General features: G+C 37.3%; 1 protein-coding gene across 1 annotated transcript in view; it reads right to left on the bottom strand.

Annotated features, from left to right (window-relative positions):
* Positions 1-22,574, bottom strand: part of LOC142351020 (E3 ubiquitin-protein ligase rnf213-alpha-like) — a 157,792-nt gene that overhangs the window by 64,623 nt on the left and 70,595 nt on the right. Inside the window, exons 3-4 of the mRNA XM_075403112.1 lie at positions 14,035-21,878; positions 10,210-10,408 (exon numbers count right to left, since the gene is read on the bottom strand). Coding sequence (XP_075259227.1) covers positions 10,210-10,408; positions 14,035-21,878 — 8,043 coding nt within the window. The remainder of the gene's footprint in view (positions 1-10,209; positions 10,409-14,034; positions 21,879-22,574) is intronic.

Genomic DNA, 22,574 nt, shown 5'->3' with positions numbered 1-22,574 from the left:
CTATCAGGGTGATGCAACACCAGATACAAACCCTTGAATTATTACTCACTTGATCCAGGTCTATATCCGTCGATTTACGATATCGCAAAAAAGAGAAGAGTTCAAGAACGTAAAAAGTGCGAAAAAACACCAATCAAGTAACACGTTAGCAAAATTACGCACCGAAATTCCTTGACACATCCTAATGAGAACTTTTTGCTTGTCATTTTCAATGCGAACCTTTCTTCGTCATTTCCTTGAGAGCAAAGCTATTTATGGGAAGGAAGTTTTCTAGTGCGCTGCTCAAGTTCCCTTGTGACATTGTTCGAATACATATCTTAATAATAAAAAGTGACAATGTTAAATATAATATTGAAGGTGAAACAAAAACTGCTCTTTCACGATGCGTTCCTTATATATCAATGTTTAAGTATGGAGACATCATCTCAACGCGACATTACATGAATTATCAAACCTTCCAAATCCGCAGTTTAAAAAATAAAAACTCATTCTGCAGCGCAAAATTTAAGCTCAACGCCTCTTATGGTGAAAAAGTACAGCTGTTGGAGCTGTAGCTGTACCAATGTTTGGAAAATCTCCAATAATCATTCTTAAAATTGTAGTTGCAGAAAACGGTTGCTGATAGTGATTTACTGTTTTTTGTGGTTATTCGAGACACAGGGAAAGTTGTCAGCACAAACAATTGCAAAGTTTGAGATTGAGACTGATAAGGAGATAGATAACATTGAGATCGAGACTGATATTCCTATTGGGACCGCTATTTCAATATTAAGGGAATATGTTGTCCCAGCCGCAAAATAAATTGGTTATTACCTGTTTGGTATAGCTGAACCAGAATTATAAACGTATCAGTTGGGAAGAAAAAAATCAGATCCATGACGGCAGATGTTGGAAACAAAACAAAAAAATAACCAGGTGGAGAAAAATTAGGAGAAGACGCATTCTTCTAGGAAGTCGTCCAAAAATTAGTTGACGTCGTCGAACTGAAATGAACACCGGATCAACAAGCGAAACCAATTGTTGACATAGACACTTTACAAACTCTTGCCTGGAGATCTTTGACAAAATTTCTGCTTTGGAACCAATTAAATCTTCTGTTCAAGAAGTGTATCTCAGTACTTCATTGCATGAAAGTAGCAGTGAATTTGAGGTTGAAACAGATAGAATTATATATCTTGATATAAAAGATGTCCAACTTCAAATTAAAGTGGCATTACAAGAGGGAAGATTATCTGAGGATTTATGAAAAAGGAGGAGCTTGGAAAAAAGTTATGAGCATGACTTTCAGAGAAAATTTGCAAAACCTAACTCACGGGAACAAATTGTTGCACTCAATCTTCTCCAACTGCAAAGTTTTTCTGATAAAAACAACAAAATTACAACTCCAACTGACTCTACAGATACAGGTGTTTAATTTCAAATGAGTTTGGCGCTTTGACGGGGACATGGATATGAAATTGAAAGATATCAATGACTTTGATAAGAGTCCGTTAATCGACCGTGAAAAAGACTTCTTGATGAAAAATGCAACTGCCTATAACAGTAAATTAGCGTTTGATTGATTCCAATCTGAAAAATTACAGCTTCCAAAAACAAAAACGTGACTCGTGCAAGACCTAATTTTTTCATGATCTCCAGGAAAACTTACGTCTCCCTTAATATTTTTGACCCGACGGTTTATTGTTACTGAAGTGTATCATCAGACTATCAAATATCAATTAACTTATCAACCCGCCAGTCATGGTTTTACGGAAGCAATCGCACGTACATTTATAATGTATTCAGGACAGAGCCACTTTCAGGAAAAAATTAATAACAATGCCCAATAAGACAAATCGGTATTGCGATGAACACAAGCCCGGCCATCAAAGGAGAATTTTTAGAAAAAAATTACCGTTTCCAGAAATTTGGGTTGCGAGAAAATTAGAACTGTTCGTGGGGGAAGAGCTATAGTCTCATTTGATCAGACTAACGACCGTAGGGCACACGTAACAACAATAAAAACTTAAAATTTTTCAAAAAAATGAATCATCTCTTTCAGAATCATTACGTACCTGTATTTGATCTAACTTCATACCCCGATGCTGGAGAAAATATTCATTATCCTGAAATCAGCGATGCAGAATAATCAATGAGAAAAGTTTTTGACCTCCCACGAAGAAGCGTGACAATTAGTCGTTCAAGGAGCGCAAATCTGCACTGTTACAATTAATCAGTTTGGAACGCCTGTCAAAAATGTTCATTGATTTTTTGTTTTAAAAATTGAACAAAGTTTATTATGTTCATTTTGTTAGTAACTATTCGTCAATAACAAAATTTTGAAGTAATTTCTTCCTAAATTCTTTGTTAGCTACTCAAGGTTTGTCTGTTGTCGACTGTTATGGGCATGACTTTCAGAGAAAATTTACAAAACCTAACTCACGTGAACAAATTGTTGTACTCACTCTTCTCCAACTGTAAAGGTTTTCTGAGAAAATCAAGAGATTTACAACTCCAACTGACTCTACGGACACAAATGTTTAATTTTAAATGAGTTTGGCGCTTTAACGGGAACATGGATATGAAATTGAAAGATATCAATGACTTTGATAAGAGTCCGTTAATCGATCATGAAAAAGACTTCTTGATGAACAATGCAACTGCCTATAACAGTAAATTAGCGTTTGATTTATTCTAATCTGAAAAATTACAGCTTCCAAATACAAAAACGTGACACGTGCGAGATCTTATTTTTCATGATCTCCAGCAATACTTACGTCTCCCTTAATTTGACCCGACGGTTTATTGTTACTGAAGTGTATCATCAGACTATCAAATATCAATTAACTTATCAACCCGCCAGTCATGGTTTTACGGAAGCAATTGCACGTACATTTATAATTTATTCAAGACAGAGCCACTTTCAGGAAAATATTCAGAACAATGCCCAAAAAATGAATCATGTTTCAGAACCATTCCGTGTCTGTATTTGATCTAACTTCATACCACGATGCTGCAAAAAATATTCATTATCCTGAAATCAGCGATGCACAATATTCAATACGAAACGTTTTTGACCGCCAACGAAGAAGCGTGACAATTAGTTGTTGAAGGAGCGCAAATCTGCACTGTTACAATTATTCAATTTGGAACGGTTTTCAAGGATGTCCAGTGATTTTTTGTTAAAAAATTGAACACAGCTTATTATGTTCACGTTTTCAATTTTATTAGTAACTATTAGTCAAAAATATAATTTTGAAGTAAAATAAGTCAAAGTCTAATAAAAATCGACTTTAATTTTCTTCCTAAATTCTCCATTAGCTACTCAAAGTTTTTTGTTAGCGACTGCTGTTAACCACTCGGCTAAGTGTACGTCGGTAGGCTTTCTTTTATTGTTGAGTAACTTGGTATTTTGATGTGCTTAATTTGTACTGTATCTATTATTTGTACTTTTTTTGACTATTTTTCTAAGAGCACGTCAAAAGACAACAAGTAATGCTTCCGATTAGCAAGAAGAAGTTTCAATCTGCTGACCTCTGTGACATGCACTCAGCATGCTACCACTACGCCATCTTTCTATATAGAGCCTTTTCTGCCTAATCTTATTACATGTCGCTTGAAAACAACGAAACGAAGAAAATAGTATGAATCTTTCTTAAACATTGTCACACTCAGTGTTAGTAGGGATCTGAAAAATTTAACCGGCTACACCTAATTTTAATACATGTAGTAAGTTAAAAACGGCGAAATAAATGAAAAAGTGTAATTCACTCATAAACAATGTTGTACTCTGAGTTAGTGCCGATTTATTAAAAGTAATGAACTATAGCTTATCTCGATACTTGCAGGAGGCTTGAAAAAGAATTGATGAATATGGTGTAATTCAAACTCAAACATTGACACAATGTGTTCGCGCAGAAATAATACACGTAACTGGTTATGCGAAACTTTGATACATTGCGGCGACTATAGCAAATCCTAAAACATTGCGGTGGCTGTTCCTAATAATAAAACATTGCGGCGGCTATACCTAATCTAAATGCATTGCGGCGACTATAAGAAAACAAATCATTTCAGCTGAAATGAAAAGTTAGAAATTCATGCGTTAATGGTTATTTGGAATTAAAGCATAGAAAAATTGTTTGCAGGGATAAAACTTTCCTGAGACAGATTTATGAACAAATGTCAAAAACAAACTTTAGAATAATGGTTCCTTTCCAGCAGACTGTATCCCAAGTCTACCCACATTCACCTTTAAAAACGTAAACACTTCTCCAGGCAGTGAATATGGAGAACATTGTATAATGATTGCCCGACTCAATCCACTATTTTATACGCTGACTCTTTCGCTCAGCCAATTACAAAATAAAAATTTATCAAAAAAAATTAGAAAAAGATACAACGTGGATGTCAGCAAATGGACAATGTGTGGATTTTATACTATTTTCATCGCATCTCAAAAGATTTTGTTTCTTAAAACGAATTTGAACAAAAATTATTATGTTCAAGTTTTCCCATTTATTAGTAAATATTTGTCAATTAAATAGACTTGAAGTAAAATAGGTCGATGTCTAATAAAAAATTTGAACTTAATTTCTTCCTAAATTTTTCCTTGGTTATGTAAAATTTCTTTGTTGTCGAGTTTTTTTAACCATTCGGCTAAGTGTACTTTGTTAGGTTTTCTTTTATCGTTGAGCAATTTGAGTGATTTTGTATTTTGATGTGCTTAACTGATACTGTCTATTATTTTGTACCTTTTTCATTTATTTTCTCTAATATTTGACATTTTTCCAATTTAAGAGCATGTTAAATGAGAACAAGTAATGCAACGCCGTCCAATGAGCAGAATGAAATTTCGAGCAAATGACCTCTGAGATATCGACCCAGCATGCCACCATAGCGCCATCTTGCTAAATAGAGTCTTTTTCACCTAATCCTAATACATGTAAGTTGAAAACAACGAAATGATGAAAATATTGTATATCATTCTAAAATATTGTCACACTCAGCGTTAGTGGAGATTTAAAAAATTTAATCGGCTATACATAATCTTAATGTATGTAGTAGGTTAAGAGAAGCAAACAAAAAGAAAATAGTTTTATTCACTCTTAGCAACTGTTGCACTCTGAGTTATTGCAGGTTTATTAAACGTAATGAACTATAACTAATATTCATATTTGCAGTAGGCTTAAAAAACGAATTGACGAACATGGTGTAATTCACACTCACACATTGCCACGCATTGTGTTCGTGCAGATTTAACACACGTAACCGGCTATACCAAATTTTGATACATTGCGGCGGCTATACCTAATCTAAATGCATTGCGGCGACTATAAGAAAACAAATCATTTCAGCTTAAATGAATAGTTACAAATTCATGCGTTAATGGTTATTTGAATTTAAAGCATAGAAAAATTGTTTGCAAGGATAAAACTTTCCTGAGACAGATCAATGAACGAATGTCAACCACAAACCTCAGAATAATTGTTCCTTTCCAGCAGACTGTATCCCAAGTCTACCCACATTCACCTTTTAAAAATGTAAACCCTTCTCCAAGCAGTGAAAATGGAGGGCATTGTATAATGACTGCCCAACTCAATCCACTATTTTATACGCTGACTCTTTCGCTCAGCCAATTACAAATTGAAATTTTTTGAAAACAAAATTATCAGAAAAAGATACATAGACTTCAGCAAATGGACAATGTGTGGATTTTATACTATTTTCATCGCATCTCAAAAGATTTTTTTCTTAAAACGAAAATCTACAAAGTTTATTATGTTCAAGTTTTCCAATTTATTAGTAATTATTTGTCAATTAAAAAATTTTGAAGTAAAATAGGTCGACGTCTAGTAAAAAAGTCGACTTTAATTTCTTCCTAAATTTTTCCTTAGTTACTCAAAGTTTCATTGTTGTCGACGTTTTTAATCACTCGGATAAGTGTAATTTGGTAGGCTTTCTTTTATCGATGAGTAATTTGAGTGAATTTGTATTTTGATGTGCTTAACTGATACTGTGTCTATTATGTACTTTTTCGATTTAGTTTTCTCTAATGCTTGAAACTTTTCCAATTTAAGAGCACGTCAAAAGAGAACAAGTAAACGTGCAGCCGGTTACGTATAGCCAGTTATGTGCAGATTTAACACACGTAACTGGCTCTACCAAATCTTGATACATTGCGGTGAGTATAGCTAATCTTAATACATTGCGGTAGCTGTTCTTAATCTGAAAACATTGCGGCAGCTATACCTTATCTTAAAGCATTGCGGCGGCAAAAAGAAAACTAATCATTTCAGCTCAATTGAATAGTAATAAGTTTATGCGTTAATATTTATTTGGATTTAAAGCATAAAAAAATTGTTTGCATGGATAAAACTTCCCTGAGACAGATTTTTGACCAAATATCATACACGAACTTCAAAATATTGGTTCCTTTCCAGCAGACTGTATCCCAATTCTACCCACATTCAACTTTACAAATATCAACACTTCTCCAAGCAGTGAATATGGGGAGCATTGTATAATGACTGCCCGACTCAATCCACTATTTTCTTACGCTGACTCTTTCGCTCAGCCAATTACAAAATAAAATTTTTTGAAAAAAATTATCAGAAAAAGATATATCGACTTCAGCAAATAGACAATGTGTTTATTTAATAATATTTTCATCGCATCTCAAAATATTTTTTTCTTAAAACGAAATTGAACAAAGTTTATTATGTTCAAGTTTTCCAATTTATTAGTAATTATTTGCCAATTGAATAATAGTGAAGTACTATAGGTCGACGTCTAATAAAAAAGTCGACTTTAATTTCTTCCTTAGTTATTCAAAATTTCTTTGTTGTCGACGTTTTTAACCACTCGGCTATGTGTACATTGGTAGGCTTTCTTTTTTTCTATTATCGCTGAGTAATTTGAGTGATTTTGTATTTTGATTTGCTTAACTGATACTGTGTCTATTATTTTGTACTTTTTCGATTTAGTTTTCTCTAATATTTGACATGTTTTAAATTTAAGAGCCCGTCAAAAGAGAAAAAAATAATGCAAGGGCGTACAAATAGCAGGATGAAATTTCGATCCAATGACCTCTGATATCCTCCCAGCATGCTATCATAGCGCCATCTTGCTAAATAGAGTCTTTTTACCTAATCTTATTACATGTGGCTTGAAAACAACGAAATGAAGAAAATAGTATAAATCTTTCTTAAACATTGTCACACTCAGCGTTAGTGGAGACTTGAAAAATTTAATCGGCTATGCCTAATCTTAATGTTTGTAGTAGGTTAAGAGAAGCAAAGTAAAGAAAATAGTTTTATTCACTCTTAGAAACTGTTGCACTGTGAGTTAGTGCAAATTTATTAAACATAATGAACTATAACTAATATTGGTATTTGCAGTAGGCTTAAAAAACGAATTGAGGAATATGGTGTAATTCACACTCACACATTGCCACACATTGTGTTCGTGCAGATTTAACACACGTAACCAGCTATGCCAAATCTTGATATATTGCGGTGAGTATAGCTTATCTTAATACATTGCGGTGGCTGTTCTTAATCTTAAAGCATTTCGGCGGCTATACCTAATCTTAGTGCAACACGGCGGCTATATCTAATCTTAACAGGTTGCGGCAGTTTCGCCGTCTTAATACATGTAGTCGGCTTATTCATGCAGTAGCTATGCTGAATCTATACCTCTTTTCAACATTTTAGGATAGACCCTCACTCGTGAAATTGCTCTATACAGTATCTTAATAAATGGGTGTCTAAATCTCCTACTGCGCTGTGGTCCACCCTATAAATACTGCTAAGTTAAAAAGCAACAAGTTTTTGTTCGGCGAATTTAGACAAAAATATACCCAGTCCTGTGTTTTAATTTAAAGAATCGAACAAACCGCAGACAACACAGTCAACCTCCTCAGAAGAACAGATAATGAACAAATCATAAACCAAGACAGCATCGAAAGTTAACACAAGACAAGAAAACAGTTACCGAAAAATTTATCTCAATTCCAATCATTATGTCCTAAAAGATAACTCAGAAAAACCCTTACACATTGGGCGTCAACAGCACCAGACACAAAAATCATGTAGAAAACAACTGAGATTCGAAGCAACGGGACAAATACAGGTATGCCCAAGAACGGTTTTCACGATGTTATTTAAAAGAAGTGGCATCAAATTTCTTGAAACATACAACTAAAACTTGAACTTATCAACATCTATTGCACTATCCGTAGATAGAAAGATAGAACTCATTAATCACCTCAAATGAATACAATGGAGGGACCACGTAACGGAAGTAACAACAAATACGGGCAGCAATCAAAGATCAAAGCTTCGAAAACGAATGGTACCCAAGTCAATAAAATTATCAGCAAAAAACTGCAACCATTAATTGCATTCAATTGTTCTTAAATAGTCGTGTTTAAGTGATTCAGACCATTGAAAATAATTCAAAATAGCGAAAGATTCAAACGTCACTCATTAGAGAATTTGGACATCTGTCAATGATCAGACTAAAAAAGTTGCAAATTCAGTAAACAACTGACAATATTTGAAAAAAAGTAGTGTCAAAGTGGCTACAGCCTTCAGAGACAATGCGAGGCAGAACAACAAATAATCGTAGAAAAAAAGTAGCAAATTACACAAAAAAATGTTCTTTCAAAAAAAGCTAGTGGTGTCAAAGTCATGAAAACCGTTAGATATGAATAAACCCCTTCAAAACTGATCAAAGCATGACTCTTAAAGCTCTTAAAGGAGCCAATTATAGTTGTCCATAAAGATTTTAACAGAAAATAACTTTTAAGAAAAAATGAAAACAATCAGTCTCAACTCAATTTTTGTAAAACGGCTACTTTTTTAGAGTGAATAAACTATGTTAAATAATACTTAAAGGAGAGCCATTGAGACCCGTCATTTATCATACCTAATAACACAACAGCAAATTTAACTAAATACTGGTTAAAACTTCAAAAATCAATTAAAATTCAAGCAGACAAATAGCGTCGAAGTCATTAAAAACCATTAGTTGCCTTTTGAGAGCTTTGAACAACCTCAATTATGCATTAGCAGAACACACGCATCACCATTTAAAAGTATTTGTACAGAACATGAAAAGTCAACATAGTGAAATTTCTCGCTTCACTTTCAAACAAATCGAAAAAAGTCAAGCCATGAAACTACTCGCTTTTGACTCCCTTTCTAACTCTAGTGTGATCAAAATTATTGATCATATTTTACTTTTCATTGACAAAAAACTGTCGAAAAAAGTGCAAACCGATCTTGAAAAAAACAACGCACCAATGCAATTAAATTTCTTTGAATGGTAAAAAACATGGCCAGAAAAGTTCTGGCCCAAAATTCAAAGAACTTTCGTTGACTAAAAAAACAACTAGATCTAGAATGGACTATGAATGCATTAAAAACCGTTTAGAAAACAATTTGAGCAAGAAACACTAAAAAACAGTTAAATCAAATTGCCTCATGTAATCAGAAAACCACTAGCAAAAAAAAGAATGTTTGTTCAAACACCGTTTTCTCACTCAACATGAAACTTGGAATGAAAAAAAAATCACATCGCAAAAACCATTTCGCTTTTTCACTCAACGTCCAGTTTGGGCATGACCAAAATCACTTCTCCAATTTGACTTCCATGATCATCAAAATGTGCGAACAGTTGTGTGAAAAATACAATTCAAATTAATTGAATAAATATCCTTTGAATTGTATTAAAAATAGGGGCGCAAAAATAGCTGGCTGAAACGATGAGGGCAGCTATTAAAAAGCTAGGGCCACAATAATAGACGACTGAGATAAGGGCGGGTATTAATAAGCAAACACTACCATAGCCTATAGGTGAAATAAATATTGTCATGATCTGAAAAGTACCAACTTTGACAACAGTGAACTTAATTTATACATAAAAACATTAACTAACCTTTCAAAAAATCCAGAAGCTATAAGTTCTTGTGCTTGAAACTGAAAGATTCACAGCAAATTGAGTTGAGCATTAAGCCAGTGAAGAGCTGATAGGTGCTTATTATCACTTCAGAAGCAAACTATCTACTTCCATCAAACAAACTTGCATTAAAAAAAGAGTTAAAATACCTAACTTAGATAAATTTGAGTTGACTTTAAAGGAAAGGATAAGATCTCTGTCGATGGAAAAACATGTACCTTACATTGATTGATCTGTGATATCAATTGTTTTCCCATAGCAACCTACCTTCATACTGATGAGAGGGAGGTTTCTGAAGAACTTTTGCCCAATCGCAGCTTCAATCGCGCCAAGATTGTAATTCATTGTATGAGTGTTCAAGTTACATGTGGAGTTGTTGGCAACAATAGAGAGCAGCTCCCGATCAACATCGTCTACTGTTGCCACATGTTCGTCCCTGACCGGTCCATGGGTTAACGTCTTCGCACTAGAACAACACAGCGCACAGTACCAATTACATTCAATGGTAAAGAGTTAAGTTATTCGCAAAACGAAAAGCACCCCAATAAGAAGTATTTACAATTTTTCATGACCATCTGATTTTTGTTTGTTGGTCCCAGCGGTGTCTAAATTAACCAAAACAATGTAAGAGAGTGGCTAATAAAGGGGTTTTGTAAATTTACTGTAACAACCCAACTGTGGTATTAGCTAACTCCATATACTGCTAAAGATTAAGAGCTTAGTGGACTCGAACCTACAATCTCCAGAACCCCGATCAGGCATGCTACCGTTGCAACAAAGCTCTACTGAAGTAGCAACTTTGTTAGCTTGATATAACACAAACTGGGTTATTACTTTACCTCCTAAAAAAGTCAACTTATAATTTTTTAAATGTGGGGGCATTGAGTGAACATGACCCTCAGATTCACACCAAAATGATAAGAGTGGGGGTAATGAGGGGAAATTTTAACACCCCCCCCCCCCCCCCCCCCCCACTTAAAAGTTCACACAAAAAAGATTAAGAGGGAGGGTAATAGAATGAAGGAATATTTAGAATCCCCCTCAAAAACAAGCATAAGACCCTCACTTTGCCATAACGATTTTAAAGATTTATAGCAATCACAACCATCCGGATGTGTACCCAAGAAAATGACTTAAAATTGCGTTCCGGGATGTGCTTCGATGCGTTTTTCAGCTGGTTTTGAACTAATTACTCTGTTAGTAAGTTGCAGTTTTCTACATCCACCTACGCAACTGCATTTAATCCAGCGGGTGTAGCCCCTTCTCCAGCTTAGTGGTCAGATAAATAAACTATTATGGGGGTAATAATTTCAAGGGGGACTATAATAGGAAAGACCCGGGTCAACGATCATACAACTTTCTTTGATTTCGTACTAGGTCATATATGGTTCTAAGTAATCATACAAGGATCATATATGATTTCTTTGGTATCATACAAGGATCGTACTAAGAAATCAATTATATGGACAGTATGAAATCATATATGATCCTTGTATGAAATCAAAGAAACTTCAACCCGAGGACCCCATATTTTGTGTTGTTATATAACACGTTACTATGAGGTTGTTAAAATTAATAGCCCATTAAGCTTAAGGTCGAAAAAGCTAAGACCTAAATCTATTCTGTTTCCACGGGTAGAAAAAGAACAACGGAAAATATTGACCCGTCCCAAAAATAATTAAAAGAACGATGATTTTTTACACTAGTTTATGCATGCATTTAATCAATTCTTTGTGGATAGAACAAAGCATTTAAACTGACATTGAAATTTTTTTCTGGAAATCAGTTTTTCAAATACGTTATATGAAAGTTTCTGTTTTGAACCGAGAGCTCTCTCCGATGGACTGAACTCGTCAGAGAACATGAGCTTTGAGTCAATCGGTCCTTAAAATTGCAATTTTTTTCTGTAAGATTTTTCGACGTCTATCTCGCATGATCTTGCAAGCTTCTTGCAAGATCTTGTAAGGTTCTTGCAAGATAGACGTCCGGATCTTGCATTTTGCAAGATAAGAGTCATTTGCAAGAATCGTGCAAGATAAGCGTCTTTTGCAGGAATCTTGCAAGATAAGCGTCCTTTGCAAGAATCTTGCAAGATCTTGCAAGATAAGCGTCGGAGTTCGTCTAGGGAATAACACAAAAGCTGTTGAACGTATCTGACTCAAAAGTTCATGAAAATTGTTATATTTGGTGATATCATCAACTTGCCCTTTGTCGCACTTTTTTTGCGACTCACAAAAAACGCTGATGCAAAACCCCCTCTCGCCAAACGGCGAACTGCAGCACATCAAGAAGACTCCATGAGCAGGATTTGTAGCTATAACTCCAAAATGGAATCTTTGTGAAATAGCTAAAAAATATAATTCAAAAACGTTCAAAAAAATTTTCAAAACAAATTATGGTGCCAGTTATGAATTCCAGTTTATACAAACAGACAATAAGTCTGTGACCATCGCGGTCTGTGAGCTTCTGGAAAAGCATTAGTTGTCATCTTACATTAAGAGGCAAGAGCCGGAAGAAATTGCAACCGTTAAAAGTGCTCTCCATTATCTCCACCCCGCTGTCGTTTTCAGTACCATAACTTCTCATCTCACATCTATTTTACCCCCGTATCCCAGTATAGCAACTTTTCACCCCTCGTTACACCAACTGTTTTACATCGTTTTCTCCCCGTTGGTACCCTACCTTCAATCAATGTTTACCCTAGCACCCACAGCACATGCAATTCAACCATTTACATCCTGTATTAGAACAATGTCATCTTATTAATTCTCCTATCTAATATTATTTTCACCCATTCATCCTCAACCTGTCTTTCATCAAATTAAGTCAATTTCTTTCTCTTACATTATGTTCACCAAATTATCTTTGTCGTACGTCAAATTAATCCCATCACCTCCCTGTCTTACAAAGTTTCCAGACCATAACCCCGCTTTAAATAAAATTCGCCTAATTACCCCCTCCCACTGGTAGTTTTCATCCTTTTCAACACTTTCGTTCTTCGATTTTACCCCATTATCCCCCTAACTCATCAGATTCACCCAGTTACTCAACTCACTAGTTAGTCTCATTAGACTCATTAGTTACTAATCTTATAAGTCTTACTCACTCCATCAATCTCCTGTCTTATATCAAATTCACCTCATTATGCCATTATCTCTATATCAAACTTACCCCGCTACACCCCTTCATACATCAACTTCAGTCCATTACTCCCCCTATCATACATCATTTTCATCGCATAGCTCCTCTTACATCAAATCTACCCTATTACGGCGCTATTTTAGATCATAATAACCTCATTTCTCACCGTTTTCCAGCTACTTTCAAATCATTTTCACTCTCATTACGCCAAAAAATATGAGAAATTCAGAAAACTTTCTGAGAATATATCCTATTATCCATAATCTCACATTTTTTGGGGAAATTTGACCAGGGACGGCTGAGTCCGAGACCAAAATTCAGTATGTCCAAACAAAAATGAACGCACCAGGGAGCGTCGGGCGTTCAAAACAACGCTATGAAAAATTGATAATGTAAAAAGTCTTTACAACCCCAATTTTTGTAGCAGATTAAATACTGAATGTACGCCTCCAGCCAATCAGACACTGAGAAGACTCTATTCTCTTTTATATAGTGCTTGTACGGCTGACTTCAGTCAGTCTTGTAGTTATAGTAGTGCACGCCATGTGTAGTCTCAACATAGGGTCTGGTCTGCCTTAGTTTGAGAGCACGAAACTTTACATTTAGGCGACTCTGAACTCAAACCATTTTTTGAAAGTACAAAATTCTGGACAAAAGTTCCCGAAGATTTTCTTGATAACTATATATGTTTGTTCGTGATTAAAAACAATAGGTTCGTTACTATTGCTTTCCTGATCGCAACGCAATTTAAAAGCCGATAAAAGATATAATGCCGCACCTGAGTTTCGCCAATTTCAAGTTTTCATAGCATTAATTGGGCGCAAAACAAGCTATTTTGTGGATAAGTTATGCAACTGTTGTTATCGCAACGACATACTGTCAAAATTTAATACTTTTTGAGAGCTACTATTCACCGGGTTGTAAATGTCAGAAACTTAATCTTCAACTTACGGTGCCTTGATTTGTAGTGCCGCTCTATAGTTGTGAATGAATTCGTTACTTTTGTTAACTAAGAAGTTCATGGTCAGAAGGGCACAGCACTCAGTGACATGTCGGGTGGGCAGAAAGTACTTGAGTGCTGAGCTAGGTCGCAATAGATCTTTGAAATCACAAATGATACCACTGGTAGCTGGCATTAACCGTATGTCATTGTTCCATAATCGACAGAAGACGTTTGCCGATTCTTTTATGTTCTGCTTAACTGGTTCTGGGATGATCCGCTGGCGTATAAAATCATCAAAAGTTCGAACGGTGTGTACCCGATCTGGATCATAAAAACTAACCATAAGATTAAACAACTCAAACAGTCGAGGAATGGCACTGATCATTGGCAACCAATGTTTGTTTCTGAATAGACATTTTAACAGCTGGTGCTGCTCATCAATTGAATTAAGTTCGTTTCTGACCGAAACCAGAGATATTTTAGGTGTTCGGCGCCAGAACAATGGGTTGTCCAATATCAGATTTGACTCACATGGATGAGGGTGTTCATTCAGCACCTGCAACAGGCTGTTGGACTCGTTCCTTGGATCGTTTCCGAATGCGTCGGTGTAGGCTGCAATAACTGTAGGAAAGTTGTGTTGTGATGTATTTAGTGCCTTGATAAATTGCTTTTCCCACAATTCCCTCTGTTTCTCGTTATTGAATGATCCTTCACAGTTTAGTGTGGTTAAGAGAAGAAACAACGAAAGCAGAAACTTGAGCGTATCTTCGTGATTTCGACTCAATGAATCGGCTGCAATACTTTGTAGATTTTGATTGAACCGCACAAGCATTTCCATTTCTCCCGTAGAGATATACAAAACAGCATGAATGAAAAACCTCATTACACTTGCATTCAACTCGTTCAGCAACTGTCTGTCGAAAGTGTTCAAGTTGTGATTGGGTAGGTATCCACGGACGTTTTCAGCATTTTGCACATTGACAACATCGCCCCTGCCACCTGCTATTTGGTTACCGGCGTGAAACTCGCCATATGCTGCACCCCCAATCGGCCGCCCGCAATCTGGACATCTTCCACTTTCATTCGCCTGTCCACAGTCACCAATTAAGTACAGGTGACCGTTTGGACATCGTCCGAAAGTAGTGAAGTTCTCAACAACCTCATTCACCTCAGCTATCTTTCTTTCTGCACTATCGGGAAAGGAAGGCAGGTACAAATTCTCAACATCTCCATTATTTGCAACAATGTCTTTAAATGGGCGCATTAATCCACAGTTTTGATTCGATTGCAAGAAAACTTTGACCAAAAATAAAAATTGAGTGCCTGCTTCTTTTCTCGGACTCAATTGAACATTGGCGCAGGCCATATTTCGACTCAGAACTTGAATTATTCCATTTTGTGTAATTGATTCTTTAAACTGCTCAGCTTTAGCTGAGGGATGCTCAATTGATTCGATTTCGGTGAGGAGTCGATATGCAACCAAGTTTTTGATAAAGGCATTCTCAATGTCCGTCAACAGTTTCAGCGCCAAATTGACGTCACCCAAGAGGAAAGTTTTGTAAATTTGATTGAACGGGCGTTGGTAGATATCTCCTATTACCAAAAATATGTCAGAAAAACCTTGACTTTGTGAGTTGATCAAAACTTCGGGAATTAGGGGCACCAAGCAAGGAACAGTCTTGATCCGTTGATAGATATCCATTCCGTGATCACTGCATACATATTGGATGAAGTAACGTTTGAGGCACTCAGAGCTTTCACCTCTCTTATTTAGCTGATTCTTAATTAGCATCGGTATCGCCAGATCTTGTGTCATCGGGCTCTGTAATGCCGCAACAATTTTCACAACAAAACTTTCAACTGCAATTTTTATTTTAGCCAATAGCTTGATTTGCTCTAACGCACTTGTGTTATCATGCCAATTGTTCACTTCCTTTAACATTTCGTGACTGTAAACAAACTCGAACACGTTTACTAGCAAACTGTAAGTTTTCATTTCGTCAATTTCGTTAGTCGCAATTTCTTTATCGCTTTTGAAAGCAGCCATAATTGCGTTCTCCAATCCTGAATTCTGATCGTTTACAACCAATGATGTCAGTAGACTTTGTTTCAATCGGTCGTCAATCCAGGTGAGCTCCTTCCTAGATGACGTATTACGATAAACTAAACTGTACTCTACAAGTCTCTGAAGTGCTTCCGCACTGCAATTTGGTACCACGTTCTCGCGTATCATATCCAAAAATACGTTCCGAACGTTCTCCCAGAAATTTTCCCACTGTTCATTTTGCGGTGCAAAGAACTGGCTTCCGTTGAGTGTATTGGATTTGATCTCATATTGGCAGAAACTGCACAAAACTCGCTCGTTCCTTCTGACCTTTTCTTTACAATTCTGAAGACAAATTTCATGTACAGCGTGCTTTTTGGGACACAATATTATGTATGGAATTGCTCCTTTAGCCGTCACTAAATTACTGCAAAATGCACATTCTCTCTCGCCAGTTTCCGTTTCCACAAAATGTAATATTATAGATTCTGCGGATCGATTTAAGCAAAACAACAATCGATCCACAAATTTGCAGCTACCGAAAATATTGTCGTCCACAGATTTTCCAATCGTTTTGTACAACGTGTCCGAGGCAGTACATGCAGCTTTAGCCGCAAAACCGTCCAGGTTTGAGGATATTCGAAAGACATAGCTTGAAAGAACTGATACCTTCTTCAATGTAAACTTGAATTCGGCAGGTTGATGCTCTAGGTCAGAAAACAATTTCAGAACTGAAACTTGGTGATCTAGCTCCTCAATTTTCTGTTTCTCAATAATGTATGGTTTCAGTCCCTCGGCCGTCTGCTTTACTTTCTCTAACGCTCCTTGACCAATTGATTCGCAGCTAACAGGACTCTCTACACTGAAGACTCCAATCGTTTTCACAATCGGAATAAGACTGTATAAATGAGGCTTTAACTTCATGTAGTTTGCGTAAGAATGAGCAATAGTCAACGGTTCATCAGGATCCCTTAAATGCTGCTGCATGATAGCTTTCACAGCCTCAGTGATTAACTTGACGCAATTGGTCAAACTTCTCTTGTTCACAAAAGATTCTGAACAATCTTTCATGATTAAATCGTGGAGGAAGGCATCAATTGCGTCATTTGCATGCGCAACTTCAGTCAGAATTTTTCCAAGATCACCACTTTGGTTCTCAAACTGCTCCACAAAAAGTTGCCAATCATCGACCCCTGAATCGCGTTCCATTTCTAGACAATCCTCCCACATTCTAGACAGTAACTCGTTTACTTCTGCACTAAAAGGGAACCGAGAGTCAAATGTGACTTGTTTGGATTCCTGATGTCTCATTCTACACAACTGTTTCACGGAGAACAACCTCATCCAAGCGTTTTTTCGCCAATCGGCCTCAAACAGTAGCTTGATGTTGTTGTTGAAATCGATCAATTTCAAGAAATCCGCTAAGTGGGGTTTAATTTTAGCCTTTAGTTCCGTGAATAGCGCATCCTCAATGGTTCCCGATTGGATCAGACCCTGTAAATTGGCTGCTTTCTCTGCTACCCATTCGCTTAGTTTCGAGTTCTCCTCTGATTCCTGGATAAAAGCACTCGCCTTCTCCAGGAAAATAATATCTAGGCTTGGCTCGTGCATCTCTTCAAACAATCTATGGACGTTGCTAAGTCTTTGAATTTTTTCTCCACCGGGAGCATCAGCAATTGCATCGTGGATAACATCTCTTAGCAGTCGCTTTTGGAACTTCGTGCATTGACCTTCTTCCGTCATAAAGAGATCTTTCAAAGTTCTCCCAGAAGCAATGGCAACTTCACTCAAGACTTGATATTCTTGTTCGCGGAACAGTTCATCGATATGGAAGCTCTCCCATTTTCCCACCGAAAAGCTGCTATATCCAGACTCATACCAGTTCCTTGGCAGCTCCACGATAAACAGGGTAAACAACTTGTCAATATTGGCATCAGCCTGTAAGTTCTGGAGTCGGTATTTGGCGGAGGCAATCAGTTGGACAAATCTGTGGCCTTTGGAACACGTTACGAAGAGAAACTTAGTCGCGTACGGATGCTTTTCAGCCAGTTTATGAAAGTGTTTCACTCGTTCAACAAATTCGATTTCAGTTTTGAAAGTGTTCAAATTGATTACGAAATGTCGCTCCGGCGAGATCAAATTTGCTTCTCTCTTCATAAGCTGAAAATTACAGTTCTTGACATTTTTAGCTGATGGAATTCTGCGAAATGTCGTGATTTCGATCAGCTTCGATTTGACTTTGCCACTGTAGCATTGTTGCCACAGGAAGTCTGACAGACTTTTCCGGCCTTGATGGCTGTACATACTCTTTAGGTCCTCAACACTGAAGGCAGCCAGTTCAGTATCTGCTCTTAAGATAGCCTCAACTGAGCAAATTTGGACAAGTTTGTCCATTGCAGTCTGCACCACTTGATCATCAGTTTCGTCATCAGCGTTGTAACATTGAATCAAAACGCTAGCGGTAGTGTCTTTTTGGTATCCCACAAAAGCATCTCTTATTTGGAACATGCTGTTCTCCTTGTCGGATCTCGGAACTTGCGAGAAATTTTTCAATTTATCCGACAATTTTTGTTTAAGTTGCATAAGCCTAGGACTCAAAATAGACTCCATGCCCAAGAAATGCTTCTCAAGACGATTTAAAAGAGGAATCGGGAACATTTTGGCCACTTTTTCTTCTTCGATCATAATAAGACGGAATTCTTCTGAGACGCAACACTTGACTCGATTTGAGCCAAGGCCCAGGTCAACGTACCGTCGTCCTCCATAATAAACATAGTACTGGTTCAGAGCATCGTACAACGACTCGTACAGAGACCCCAAGTTGAGCAGGACAACTGTTTTACCAGTTTCCATGCACACTTTGATTCTGTTGATGTTCTTGCACACTTGGATGTACTCTTGGTCCTGAGGGAAAGCGGAGCCAAAGATAATTTCATACTCCTGCAGTTCCAAAACCTGTGGTAGCAACTGAAGTGCTGAGAAGTTTTCCGTCATGAGAAGTAAGTATCGGCTCTCATTGTCCATTTTTCGCTGTTCCTCCGCCATCAATGATCGCGTTTCCGCTTCTCGAATGTTTTCATTAACTAATTCCAACGTGTCAACTTTTTCTTCCCAGTCAGCAACTTCAAATAGATCCAGTCTTTCCAAGTATTTGGCAAAGATTCTCAGTGATTCCTTACTCTTCTCACCAAAATTGCGCTGAATGGCCCTTCGCACAGTAACCCAATCAAGAGCCTTACTCTGTGACATCTTATGAACATATGACCTGTAGAGCATCTTAATGAGACCGTAAAAATCCCGCAGACCAAAATATTCTGAGATCTCTTCGTCAATCTGAGATCTGTAAATTTTCTCGTAGGCTTGAGCTAATGGCTCAATTAGTCGTTCCAATGGCTTCCCTTCATTTTTCACGCGACATATTCCCCGAGCACTTTTCATCAATTCCTCAGTCTTTGGTATTGTACGATTAACCACGATTCCTCTGTTCATTTTAGCTGGATCTAGCGCCCAATTTGAGATCCCTACGAAGGCAACTTTTCCCCATTCTGTTTTTTCGGCGTTTACTTCAACGTAGCCTTCTTCCAGTAATGGATGAAGAGTTTTGAGCGGCATTTTTACTGAGTCTTCAGCCAGGCCAATTTCGTCAAGCACAACCACACTCACAAAGTGCTTCAGATCTTTGCCTTCTTGATATAACGCTGCCTGCTTGAATGTGCTAAGAATTCCATCGGCATGAGTGTGTGGCGAGCATTGAAATGATAACATCTGAACTTGCTTCAAATTCCGGAAAAAATTGTTTCGTGAGCTTTCACCTTGCATTGCATCTATCACGATGGTCTTTGCCAATGATTTGGAGCTTCCGGGTTTCCCAACCAAGAACAAAGGAATTCTTAGCTCTATGCAGACGATCATCATAAACACATTTTCGGTCAAGGCTAAGTTTTTGGCGACATTTGAATTGACATCCAAGGTAATGTTTTCGAGGAATAATTCCATGCAGAGAGTTAGCTCCTTGACAAATGTATTTAGACCACGAGGTAAAGCGTATTGTCCAGTAAATGCAGGAATTACTTTTTTGCGATACTTTTCTCGGTTTTCGAGAGATGAGTGATAACAGACACCAATGGTAAGAATCATTAATCGTGCAATTTCATTCGCTACATCGGCGTCATCGTCAAGTTTGTCCATTTCAGACAAGATCTGCTCTTTTTGGGAGTAGAAAAATTGTAGAACGGTCAAAGCTCGTTCGATGTCACGAAGACTAACAAACAGACATTGGTCTCGGTTCTCACGTAGAAATTTCTGTGATCGATTCAACACTTTACAAATGAAATCGACGTCATCAGAGCTCAATCGCATCGATGCTGCTTTTTTAGAGACCATTTGTTTTATGTATTTGTTTTCCACAAGGCTGTTCAACTCCCCGAAGTCCCAAACTAATGGAAGCAGACTTGGAGGCAGAGGATTGACTCTGTACACTAAATGACGCATTGGAATGTCCGAATCCAATTTATCGCTCGTTTCGCTCGATTTCACGTGGTATCCCAAACCCTGACTTTCGAGCCGTTTTATCATCTCTTCATCGTGCTTCCTGTAGGGATTGCAGGCTACAATAACCTTGAGTCCAGAATTCGAATCCAGCTTTCGCCCATTCACACTAAAGTCACATATAACTTCCTTGATGCCGTAGATTGCCTCAGTAGTGTTTGCTTCGTCAAAAAAGAGAACTGTGTAAAATTCGCTGCCGTATTTTAGACAGTTTTTTATTGCTAGTTGTTCAGCTTCTTCAATGTTTTTCACGATGTCCTTCATTGTAACTCCTCCGTGTACTTTGACAAACTTCTTGTTCTCGACATCTTCCCCTCTCGCCATCAAGTGGCATAGAAACTCGATTAGCCTCGTCTTACCACATCCAGTTTCTCCCATGATAACAACAGGGATGTCACACCGGAATCTCATATAGATAGCCAACAATTTCAGAGCGTTGTCCTGCGTCAGTTCGTAAGTTGGGTCAAATGTGATTCTACTCTGTTGATTGTCGACTCCCAGAACCCGGCACAATTTGACTTGCTTTTCAGCAGTGGACAATCGGTCAAAATTTTCATCTAAAATGTTTTCACCACAAGTTTGTCTCCTGATTTGTTGCTGTAGATCGGGGCTCATAACATTGCGGGTAAGAACTTTACCTCCCCAGTCCTTTAAATCACAATTGTGCACCCTCATTCCCAGAAAGGTGAAAGTTGTTTGATCAGCGTTGAGAAAAACGTATGGATGGGGAGAATTTTCCCAACTTCTTCGCATTTGATGAACTTCGTAGTTATTTTTGTTCTCGTGCAGACCGAAAAGCGGCGAGTTGTCCGCAATTCTTAAGCTCGGCAGAGCAAAATCTTGTGCCATTTTCACCAGGCAGTGTTTGATTAGAAAATTTTTGAGTCCAACGAAGTCTTCGCACGACACGAAGTCATTTTTTTCGCAGGCAACCAGCTGTTTGTCCAGGAATTTGGCAAAATAGGTTAGTTGGGCCCAAGTAGGATTTCGTAGTCCACTTGATGACTTGAGCACTTCAATCACTCGTCGCTCAGACTCAATTTCTCCATTGTATGTGAAATTTGTAAGATCTGCTCCCTGGTTGATTAAATCGAGATAATGATAGGACCTTTGGCAATGAGGACTGTTTAGTATAAGAAGATCTGCACCAATTAGCTGACTTGTGTCCGTTGAATCATCCTGGTTCTCTAGACATTGATTGGGTGACATGCAAGTAGTCGAGGGCAGCAACCCACACAGCGGTTCCCAAGAAGAGTCTTTCTAAAAAGCAGGAAATTTTCAGGACGCTGCAGAACGAGATAAAATTTTTGGCGTTTAATTCTTTTCCGCTTTTGGTTCGTGATTTTGAGTGCCTCCTATTTACGCAGGACCTAGTGTTGTATAATTGAGCGTTGCAACCTTCAGCTCAGAAATGAAGACTAAGCTGGATCGGTCGATCAATCCGCCGAAAGTTGTTCACAGCCATTCAGAAATGAGCAGAACTAAGATCTTTCTAAGCATTTTTGAAATCAGGAAGTTTCTAAAATTACAATTCCTCAACAAAGTGTCTTCTCCTCAAACAACTCTGGAACTATGAGCAGTTCTCCAAAATGTGGAATTTTGAGAAAACATGCAAAACATGCAGTTCTTTACCTATCTTACAATGTCAGCTGTTTCAACAATTAAAGACTCCTTACAATTGAGGACAAATTCTATTTAATTTATTAAAAAAATATTTAGTATTTGATAATTTTAATGTAATTATTCAACCTAATGGTTATGCTTTTTTACATTCCTAGTTTCCTTTAAAAAACAAAGAGCACATGAAGAAACAAAAAGTTAAAATAATGTCAGGTTCTCACTCAATTGATCCAACATTACAGAAGTAATGGAGGAACTATGATAATAGCCGTCTTAATTTATCCAGCCAAAATTCGAAAACTTTTCTCGAAAAATAATAGAAAAACTACAAAGAAA

The sequence above is a fragment of the Convolutriloba macropyga genome, chromosome 1 (assembly GCF_964194025.1).
Source record: "Convolutriloba macropyga chromosome 1, txConMacr16.3, whole genome shotgun sequence".
NCBI lineage: Eukaryota > Metazoa > Xenacoelomorpha > Acoela > Convolutidae > Convolutriloba > Convolutriloba macropyga.
This window is presented reverse-complemented; position numbering and strand designations above follow the sequence as displayed.